At 34.0% G+C, this 11510-nt stretch overlaps 2 protein-coding genes across 2 annotated transcripts; one reads left to right on the top strand and one right to left on the bottom strand.

The window, feature by feature from the left end:
• The first annotated feature begins 1078 nt into the window (after positions 1-1078).
• Positions 1079-2856, top strand: LOC107769451 (uncharacterized). The gene is made up of 2 exons (XM_016588666.2): positions 1079-1304; positions 1869-2856. The coding sequence occupies exon 2, from the start codon at positions 1906-1908 to the stop codon at positions 2527-2529; it is 624 nt and encodes a 207-aa protein (XP_016444152.1). The 5' UTR covers positions 1079-1304; positions 1869-1905; the 3' UTR covers positions 2530-2856.
• A 422-nt stretch (positions 2857-3278) lies between these two features.
• On the bottom strand, positions 3279-8484 carry LOC107769452 (uncharacterized). Its single transcript, XM_016588668.2, has 3 exons — positions 7947-8484; positions 4671-7637; positions 3279-3803 (listed from the first exon to the last, which is right to left on the bottom strand). The coding sequence occupies exons 2-3, from the start codon at positions 7597-7599 to the stop codon at positions 3424-3426; spliced, it is 3309 nt and encodes a 1102-aa protein (XP_016444154.2). The 5' UTR covers positions 7600-7637; positions 7947-8484; the 3' UTR covers positions 3279-3423.
• Between the last annotated feature and the right edge of the window lie 3026 nt (positions 8485-11510).

Here is an 11510-nt window from a genome sequence, read left to right as displayed (position 1 = left end):
GTGCTACTTTTCTTAGGTATGGGCAACCAATAAGAAACTAAAACTTAGGAGATTTGTGTTACTTCATGGAAAAGTTATTGATGTAACTATGCTAAAATTTGCTTTTTATTTAGTAGTGAAAGAAGGAAAGATACTGCTTTTGTTTAAGCAAATAGACAAATAATGGTAAAGTTGCTTTGTGGGTGAAGTGCATAGCATGTGGTGAGAAAAATGAAAAGTTAAAAGAGGGCATTAGATGAGAAGAAGCGAGCAGAGACGGGGCTAGAATTTGAAGTGTGTGAGTTCTAAACAACGTACTAACTAAGTGCAAAATTGTGAGGATGCGTCTTTTTTCTTTTGTTTTAGTATTTTAGAGGAGCTTTTGTTTATAAAAAAGGAAAAGTATAATTCTGATTTTGCAAGGAAACCTGTAGGCTCCTTTGTTTAGAGCTTTGTCGTTTCCTTCTATTTTATAATTAGTTTGTGCTCTTCTTTTTTTTAAAAGAAAAATAAAAGAAAACGTGGTAAAAAATGCAATAAAATGCGTTGCTTTCAAGGGGTCTCGAACCTGCATGATTTCCATGAAAACCCACAGCCTTAAACTGAACTCATACTCTTTTTGTTATTCGGTTCGACGTGACATATTTTTATTTAACCCGTAAATTTTTTAATACAAATACAGGATTGGGGAAAAAGTTACTGAGTTCGTCCGAACCTGCATCTACTACAGTAGCTCCGTCCCTGAAGCTAGGAATTTCAAAGGTTACAACGCAACGGTTAAAGAAATGAGTTAAAATTACGAGAAATATCAGGTTCAGATTTCAATAAAAATAAAAAAAAATATTAATTAAGTAAAAAAAAATTATTTGTCTAAATCTTGTAGTTATTCGGTGCTCGTACCGGTGATAGGTAGTTGACGAAATAATCAAATTACACACCAGCTAACTCAAAAAGTAATATTATCCACACAAAAAAAACTAGGAAGTATTGAGAAAAGAGCAGTAAAGAATAGTTTTAACACTATAAAAAAGTGTAAGGTGGTGAGAAAGTTGAAGGTTACGTACTTTCCTAGAAATATCAAAGTAGCAAGTTATATATTGGAGTTTGAAGAGGTCATACAATGTCCTAGAAACACGTTTGGATTTGACATAAGAAGAAAGGAAAAGTGGCTAACTAAGGAAAGGTTGTGAGGCAAACTTTGAAAAGCAAGAAGATTTGGCTGTTTACACAATCTAAGTGAGGTCATCTCAAAGTAAATTTGGCAAGTACAAATTGAGATTTGGAAAATAGGTTTGCTCTTGGCTTGTTGCTGAGCAGTTTCTAAGGTAAGATTTGTGAAGAACTCTTCTTCTATGTATTTTGTATGTTTTGCAGTAGTAATACGGAGTATACATTTTATACTTTTCAATTTCATAGTTGTAAAATCTTGTGTTGTCTAATTCATCATCACACATTTGATAGACTAATGCTCATACAGAGATATATTTCTCCTAGTCTTACCCATAGTATTAGTATTATTATTGTATTTTCTTATTCTAAGATCTTTGTTATTATACGTTGTATCGTTCGCTTCCGTTGTCCTATTACCTTATTGCTGCTATTATTTGTTGCTTCCTTTCCACTGTTTCTTGAGCCGAGCTTATATCGGAAACAATCTCTCTATCTTCGCAAGCTAGGAATAAAGTATGTGTACACGTTATCCTCCTCAGACCCCAGTTACACTCGGTTTATTGTTGTTGTAGTAGAACTATAGTGTAATATGTCATAAGATCCTCTTACTCCACAAGACAGAGTTAATTATTATGTCAATTTGATCAGTACCTAAATTTTCATACACTTCTTTATATATATCTCTTGACTAAACCTATCTCATATTGATAATTTTTCAGGTCACTACTGGTGTTTGATTCCAAATAGAAAGACAAAATGAAGAACAATGCAGCAATTAAGTACCTAAAGCATGTCATTTCTGTACTAACCATAATGGCCAAATCAAAATCAACAGCCATCAAAAGCAAAACTGAAGCTCTAAAAACTAGGCTAGAAGTCCTATCATTGCTGAAATCCAAGAAACTCTCTTTTTCAGGTCTAGGAACTAAGGCCATTTCTCACAAGATTCATTCATTATTAGGTCATAAAGAAGAAGATCAAGAATCCCAAGATCATGAAAATGAAAACAACAAGGCCATTGTACTTTACAACAATGCCCCTGAAGCGAGTGAAGATTCTTTACACTGTCAGTATAATGACCTGAATAATCAGGAGATAATACTATTGAGCAACGGCGAAAACTATGATGATTATGATGATAAGTATCCGGATTTGACACATTCGTTGTTCGATGAAGAGGACGAATACTTAGGTGATCCAAATGCATCAGCTATAGACATGGTGAGGAATTTCAAAGAGGAAGAAGGACAGAATTTTGTACTAGAAGACGAGATCGATAATGTGGCAGATTTGTTTATCAGGAAATTCCATAAAAAGATGAGGTTGCAAAAGCTTGAATCTTTCAAAAGGTATCAAGCAATGCTACAAAGAGGAGCTTAATTATATTAAAGTTCCATTTGCTTCTGCAATATTGCAGCAGTCTTTCAAATAGCAAAATGGATCTAAGTTTTATTTCAACTCCACTTTTAGCTATCTAGTATTTTCTTCATGATCTGTAGCAGCTTTTTTTTTTCCCTTGAATAAATTTTATGTCCTTTTTCCCTAATAGCCACACAAAAAAGAAAAAAGAAAAAGAGCTTGTGTACTAATAAGCTGGGATCTGTTAGAGGCAATAGGCATGCATGAATCAGATTTTGTATATTTTTCTGACTATGAAAGTTTTATTTCGATTATGCGATCAATATCAGTGAACACATTGAAACTATGGATATTTGATTCTCACACTATGTAAGTTTTTGCTCTGTTTGATAGCTGCCTGAGGGGGTTACAGCTATGGTTTTGTAAATACCACTTTGGGCAGAAAGGACACCCGATGCACTAAGCTTCGCCTAGTGAAATGCTCCCTATCAAAAAGTTAAAAAATAGAGGCAAAAGATATTTAGTTCTGTAAAACACTGAAGAGAATTTGTAAAAAACAGGTGAAATTTGTGTGTGTGTGTGGGGGTGGGGGGGTGGGGGGGTGGGGGGGGTATGTGTTTAGCATAAGAGCAGCAATCCAGAACCCAGATTACAGTAGATGGATCTAGGTCCTAAGAGAACAGCATAAGACATACTAATTAGTAATTATTTTCAATAACCTTAAGATGGAGAAGGGTTGAAATAGCATCAATCACCTACAAACTAGCCTCTACAAAGTGAGTGATGAAATTTTCACTATAATAAGAAATATACATTGTAATATCTATAATTTAACAATAAGAAAAAAAATATAGTAAGGAGAATTAGCTCTAAAAAATTTACCAAAGTTAATTGAGATATGCTTCTTACATGCATCTAAAAGGAATTATCTTTCAAAGGGAGATCATAAACTGGAGATGAGAGGAAGTTCCCTTCTTGCTCATCAGACTCAATCAACATCGGAACAACCTCGCGCATTGAAGGACGGTCAAATGGCGACATACTAGTACACATTAAAGCAACTTTTAGTACTGTGAGCATATGACTAACAGTAGTTTCATCTCCTAAATCCAATCGGCTATCAAGTATCCCTGACGTCAACGAATGGTCCCTAATATAATGCCTCGACCATGTCACGAGATCACCACCTTGTTCTAGGGGCTGTACTGGTGCTCTTCCGGTTAGCAACTCCAAAAGGACTACCCCGTAACTATAGATATCACATTTTTCCGTAACTTTCATGGTGTAAGCATATTCTGCAACAGAAAAGGCAGAACCATCAGTTGAAAAAGCTATATACACAGAAAAGTTAGAAGCATTTTTGCTTGTATTCAGACATTTCATCGAAGAAATTGACTTCTTGTATACAATTTTAACGATCAAACTTCAACAAGAGATACACTTTTATACTGTTGAATATCTAAACTGCACATAAATATAGAGCAGTTTTGTCAGCTATTGTTTGGAATCTCTTGGCATAGAACCATAAATAAAATGAGTACACAGATAAAAGTTGAAAGCATTTCCTTATTGTCTTCACACAATCAAAGAAAGAGATATAGTATACTTGTCTAACTATCTTTGTTCAACAAGAACATCCAACTCATATCAGAGTTTTGCCTAGAATAAAAAATAGAATAAGAAAAAGACAATACCGCCAAGGAATAACACAACTGACAAATGTATTAAAAGGAGTTCCTAGTTCACCTTAAATATCGATAAAATTTTATCAGGTAGACGATATCATCAAGGAAATAATAAAAGCCACCAATTAATAGTCTAATCCCTCGGAGACATATATTAGCCACCAGACCCCACTTTGTGGGATTTTACTGGGTCGTTGTTGTTGTAGGCAGTTTGCCTAGTGGTATATTTGCTAAAAAAAAAAATCCCTCGAAGAATAAATGTCAACTTGTCCCATAGTCAGCTTGTGGAAGAAAATTTTCATGTAATACTACTTATAAGCCCATTAAATTTGCATGAACAGTTGAAGTTTAAACTGCTGGATATATAGGGATTATAAGGATCGACTACCAATACGAGAAATATTTTGAGCAGGTTATCTATGCTATTGACAACAAGGAAAAGTCAAGAGTTGTCGCGGAGAAAATATAGATACATACCAGGGGCTATGTAGCCATATGAACCAGCAACTGCAGACATCGACTTAGATTGAGGCATATCCACGACTTTTGCCAAACCAAAATCACCAACATGAGCTTCAAACTTGTCATCAAGCAGAATATTATTGGACTTTATATCACGGTGGATGATCCGTGGCTTGCAATCATGATGTAAGTAAGCAAGTCCTTGAGCAGCACCAACAGCCACCATAAAGCGAGTCGGCCAGTCCAAGCTACACGATGCACTGTGAAGCAATTCGCCGAGGCTACCTCTGGCCATATACTCATAAAGAAGTAGATTAGAACCCTGATGATTGCAAAAGCCATATAGCTTTACGATGTTACGATGCCTAATCTTTCCTAGTGTTAAGATCTCAGCACGGTAGCTATTGTCAATGTGATTACCCTCTCTGTTAGAAGCAAGCTTCTTCACTGCAATTATTTGTCCGGACTGCATGACAGCCTTGTAAACTGTTCCAACAGCTCCTCTTCCAATAACATAACAATCATGAAAATTGCTTGTAGCCTCAACCAAGTCTTGGAAAGTGAATCCCTCTTTTGGACGGAAATAAATATCCGAATCTGGAGACGATACGTCTTTATCTTGGGTTGCAACCATCTCAACTGGATGCTTCTTCATGTAGTATAATATTAGCACAATCAAGACAAGAGAAACTCCACCAATTACACCAGCAACAACAGTAACAATCTTTCCTCTAGGAGAATCTGCACTTTTGACTCGAGGAGGATTGGCGTCGTATGCTGGAGGTGCATTACATCTGCCTAAGGGCCCCCCACAAAGACCTTTGTTTCCGGTGAAGCTGCTCACATCCATGTTCTGAAAGAGCGGTATATCAGGCAATGGTCCAGTGAGGTTATTGTATGAGAAATCACAGCCCAACAGACTTGTCAGGTTCCCAAATGTGCTCGGTATTTCACCACTCAGATGATTGTTGTTGAGATAGAGGTACTCTAATAGGATAAGATTACCAAGGTTAGGTGGTATACTACCAAAGAGATTGTTGTTGCTAAGATCCATTGCAATCTGTAAGCCACTAAGATTACCCAACTCTGATGGTATTTCACCTGACAATAAATTCCCGCCCATTTGCAGCTCAGTCAAATGAGAGAGGCTCCCCAATGCTGCTGGTATCTTTCCAGAAAACTTATTCTCTGAAAGCAAAAGGCGTTCTAGCTGCGACAAGCTACCGATGTCATCAGGTATAACATCTGTAAAGCTATTCTTGCTGAGATCAAGCCGTTGTAGTCCCTTGCAGTTCAGAATGTCTGGAGGTATCGGTCCAGTGAGCAAATTAGCCGAGACATTGAAAGTCACAAGCTTGGTAAGATTTCCTATCTCCCTTGGCAACTCGCTGAAACTATTGCCTGAGAGATCAAGCCTCTGCAACTTCTGGCAATATCCAATATCAGGAGGTATTGGACCAGTGAACTTGTTCTGCCCGAGTTCAACAGCAGAGAGGTTTTCCAATTTGCACAACTCAGAAGGAAATGACCCCCCTAGCCTGTTACCATTAAGACGCAGTTGAACCAATGAAACACAATTAAGAACACCAGACGGAATGCCTCCATGCAATTCATTTGACCCAAGATTCAGCAAAAACAGATTGGAATTCCGACAAACGAATGGAGGAATTCTTCCTGTGAGGTGGTTGTTATTTAAATCAAGCACCCAAAGTTGACTATAAATGCCAAGACCTTGTGGAATAGTACCTGTTAAAGAATTCTCAAAAAGCTGCAACTGAACCAATTCAGTTTGATACTGAAATCCAAATGGAATAGGGCCTGTTAGGTAATTAATTGACAGATCAAGACTAGTCAAGTTCTTTAAACTAGTAAGTTCGTCTGGTATAACGCCTTTGAGCTGGTTCTGGAAAAGATACAACAATCTCAGCTTCTTTATTTGGCCAAACTCAACTGGAATTTCTCCTATTAGAAAGTTTTCGGAGAAATCAATTTCTTCTGCCATATAAAGATTCCCAATCTCCCTTGGAATGGTACCATTTAACCCATTCCGGTATAGGTATAACCTCGTCAAAACTTTGAGTTTACCTATTTCAGGAGGAATATCTCCAATCAGGTTATTCTGATTTAACGCAAGCAATTGAAGTCGTGTACAATTTCCAACTTCTTTTGGAATAAATCCAGAGAATTGATTGCCCCAAAGTACAAGTTCTTTCAACCAACTGAGCTTGCCGAGCTCTTTAGGTAAGTTCCCTCCCAAACTATTCTGTGTTAGGCCAAGAGATTCCAGGCTCTCACAATCACCTATCTCTGTCGGTAAACTTCCAGAAAGTGAATTCTGCCCCACTCGAAATGTTGTCAAACTTTTCAAACTTCCAATAGATCGAGGCACTGGACCAGTAAGATTATTGGTGAATGCAACAAAAGAAACTAGAGACGAGAGTTTCCCAAACTCCTCGGCTATAGGACCAGAGATCATGTTGGTGGACAAATCCAAATACTCTAACTTAGACAAGTTATAAATTTGAGCAGGAATCGGCCCGTAAAAGGAATTATCATGGAGCTTTAGGGATTGCAAGTTTGAGCAATTACCAATATCTTTAGGAATATTCCCAGTGAATCCATTAAAAGACAGGTCAAGATAAGTTAAAGATCCAAGACCACCAATGCTAGAACTCAAAGTGCCTGAAAGATTCATAGAGCTAAGATAAAGAGATTGCACAACTGGATTATAATCAGAAGTGCAATTCACACCTACCCAACCACATGGAGTTCCATCATTAGGATTCCAATTCCAAAGATGATTAAACTGATCCCATATATTCTTCTTCAAATCTAACAGATACATTCCTTCCTCATTCAATCCTTCTGCAGGATAAACCAGCAGTACCAAAGCACTTATCCAAATTAGAACCAAACCACTTCTTGATTCAAAAACTCCAGACATCACAACAACTTTCAATAAGTCAAAAGTCTCAGCTTGACCTGTTAATAACAATTCACCTATATGTCAATACTGAGATTAAAAGAAAAGCTAGGAATTTACAAAGAACACTCAGGTTCAATCATCAAGAAGTGTCAAATCATAAATAGATAAAGCAAATGAATGGACAGAATCCTTGCAAATACATATTCATAACAATAACTCAGTTAATACTTTAGACCTAATGTTGCTCGGACTCTCCGAAAATGTCATCGGGTGCGTGTCGGATTCTCCAAAAGCAGTGTATTTTTAGCAAATAATGAATTCAGGAATAAATAAGAAACCCAATAAAGATCTAAGCTTTTGCATACCTTTAGGCTATTGAGTCCATCACCTTGTCAAAAATAGCTGAAATCCACCAAACACCCAAAAAAAGCAAAGACAATCAAAGAACTCTCAAGTGATTCCTTTAGAAGATGAGAGACCAAATACCAAGAAATTCATCAATGATTTATATTTATACTATATCTAAAACCAAGAACCTCCAACCTTTTTCCAAGAATGGTGGGGATCTTCCTATATACATACAAGATTTTGAAAAGGGGTTTGAAAAAAAGTGAAAAAGATTCAACCTTTATTTAAGCACAAGCCAAGAAAAAAAAAAGAACTGGAAAAATTCAAATGCACTGATTCAAGAAACCCCTTTTATTTTATTAATTATCAATAGGAAAGCAGTAGTAGTAGTAGTATTCAAGAAAAATAACATAAAGCCAATTTCTTTTCCAAATGGCAATGATAGTAAAAAGGATCTTTAGGTGAATTGAAGGGACATATATGAGTTCTTCATTGAAGCTTTAATGGCAGACAAAGCATGCTTTCTTCTTCTTTTTTGGTTATATATATGATGATGAGGAGTTGGAAGTTTTGTTCAACACTAATATAGTTTGTTATATTTTCTCTTTCTATAATCTTGATTCTTTTTTAACTCTATCTCAAAAAGTCCTAATCACTTTTGGCTTCTCTATCTAAAAGTTAGCCTCTTTTTGAGTGCTTGAAAAAGTTTTTATAACTGTGAACTTTTTTAGGCATAACAGAGAAAAGATGCAATTAATTTATTTATTGTGGAATTCTTGGACTGGGACAGGTTTTTTGAGGGTTTATTCCTTTTTTAGTATTTTTTGGGTTTTTGGGTTGGTAGGCACTGAAAATTGTAACACTAGAGAAAATGAAGTCAGATTTTTTTGGTTTAAATGAAGTCAGATATGATGTTTGCAATGGTTTCATTTTCTGTTCTTATTTTGGATTTTCTTTGTACACCTATTTTTATCCCTTTTTTTTTGGATGTACTATGCTAGTGTATCCTTCTATTGGCTTCTTTCTTTTGGATATATCTACACAACTTTGATTTTTCTAATATTATTAGTAGTATTTTGGTTCTCTCTCTTATTTGTTTTTGGCAAAGCTTGACAGTTATTTTCTTAATCAACTATTATCTAAAATAAAATTCATAATATGACATAGGAAGCTTAATCAGAAATCTCGAGTTTAACTTTTCAAAATTAAAAATCTATGATAAAAAGCACTTCTCTTTGGGATATCTAAGTTATCTTCTTGTTATTTATAAATTTGTATCGTTTAAATTATAAATCTCTTTTTATTACTTTTAAATTAAATTAGTTATCCGTTTGATAGATTTAAAACCTTTCACAGTAGATTTACAATTACTTCAATAAGTAATTATTTCGAATTTTAATATTGTTCTGCATATGAAAGAAAAACAAACTAAGCTTTCTATGAAGCCTCTCAAGAATTTTTGTTTTGTATCAAGATTGATTTCACTTCATCCTTCTTTCTTTGCTTAGTCACAATTAAACATTTTTTTTCTCTTTTTCTTTCATTTTGTCCCTAGTACCATATTTCAGCATTTCCAAATTCAATTTTGTATGCAAGAACAAATATATATTCTTTCATATGTATCATTCTGTTTTATGTGATACTTTTTTTTAATTAATTATTTACTTTTAATATGCAATTTTTTAACCTACAAAAATATCATGACATATTTAAATTTTAAATTTTAAAATTTATTTTTTAACACTATATCATCCAAAACAGTTTCTATATCTTCGCAAGATTAGAGTAATGTTGTTTACACACTACTCTTCCAAACCCCCCACATATAAAATTACACTTGATCTGTTATTGTATTTTTTTAAACTCTATAATTTATACCTATTCAAATAACCTTCACATCAAATAATATTATACATATTCATGTGGGTCCCCAATTTTTTTGGTAACCAAATATAGAATAGGGCCCACAAAACTCAAAAAGGTGTGGACCAATGGACCATTGAGGTAGAAGGTGTCTAAATCAATGATTCACAATCTGTGGGTGTTAGTCTTAGCACTAATTATTTGATCTTTGAAAAGATTGGTAGAACCACCATTTTTGGTGGACCAATCAAATGAATTATAATAATACTTGGAAAAAGGATAACAAAAGAAACTTTTCTTTCTGTCCTTCATTAGAGAAAACTATTGTCCACTTTGTGAAATTTTTAAAAGTTATTCTTGGTTCAATCCAATTTTTTAAAAATATTTTGTGAGAAAGTTTGTATATCTTGTACTTTAGATTTTGATTTCCGGAAATAGTCTCTCTAACTCCACGAGATAGGGTTAAGGTTTGCGTACACACTATACTTCCCAGATCTTATACTGTGATGAAAATACACTGGTATGTTATTGTTGTTATTGTACTTTAAATTTTGATTAAAGTAATTATAAAAGGAGAATGAAAAACCCTTTTATTCCATTTGTATAACCTAGGTTACATAGCATAAAACTACTAGTATTATATTTAAGAAACTTAACAGTTTTGAAGTAATTATTAAAGAATAAAGATGTAAGATAAGTATCCTTTCTTAGATGATGAATATATTAGTAGTTATATAATTAAAATTTGATTTGAACATCAATCGCATGCTTTAAGGAAAATAAAATTTATTTTTTTGAATAAAAAATTAAAAATTTCAAAATTAGGAAACAAATTATTCCTTAAAAGTAGTAATATTGCAAGAAATATTTCAGTGCGAACAAAGAGTCTACTCTCATGATACTATTAAGTATATTGTTTACAAAATAAACTTTAACTTTTGTGTTATATACGAGAAATGATAATACAATAACTTTTATTGTGAGACGAATGAAACTAGTAATATTTTATATGTACCACCAAAAGTTACTATGAAGTAGTAAGCAGCTTCCCATCCTTAATTACAATATGAATTTGAAATATAAAAATAAAATTGTTTTTGGTAGAAAATATTATACTTTAAATTAGAATTTGTTGGTGCGAATTTGAATAGATGGAACAACAAAGTAAATATCACTCATCAAGTGAGATTTAAAAAACAATTAGCATGTGGGAAACTAAAGAGTAGCTATCTTGGTGTGGAAAAATAAAAAAAACAAAAAGAATATTTTGGGGAAATAGGATTGAGCTGTCATTTCATGACTAGACTTTCATTTTCTAAGTGAAGAAGACGTCGGCCAACCGCTTTTAGTGCTTCTATCTCTCTTCCCTATGTTGATTTTTCTCTTCTTGGATTTGGCATACACACACTAATTAAAAAAATACACTTGCATAGCCTTTTTTATGGTAAAATAAATAACCGAGTATTTGATGACTTGTATTCCATCTATTTAAGAACAAACATTGGTAAAGTTTGATGAGAACAAATGAGCATGATTGGTAAATCATGGGTAAGTGGGGTAAAATGGTTAAAAGAAAATAATTATTCACCAATATTATTCACTAAAAATGGATTGGACAGTGTTTTTTTTTTTTTAAAACGGGTCAAATATGGATAATAATCATATTATCTACTTAGAAAATGAATAACTAATGCGTTTAACTTTTATATTTGTAACGC

Source organism: Nicotiana tabacum, chromosome 14, assembly GCF_000715075.1.
Source record: "Nicotiana tabacum cultivar K326 chromosome 14, ASM71507v2, whole genome shotgun sequence".
Lineage (NCBI taxonomy): Eukaryota > Viridiplantae > Streptophyta > Magnoliopsida > Solanales > Solanaceae > Nicotiana > Nicotiana tabacum.
Note: the sequence above shows the minus strand (reverse complement) of the source record. Positions and strands in the feature narration are given on the sequence as shown.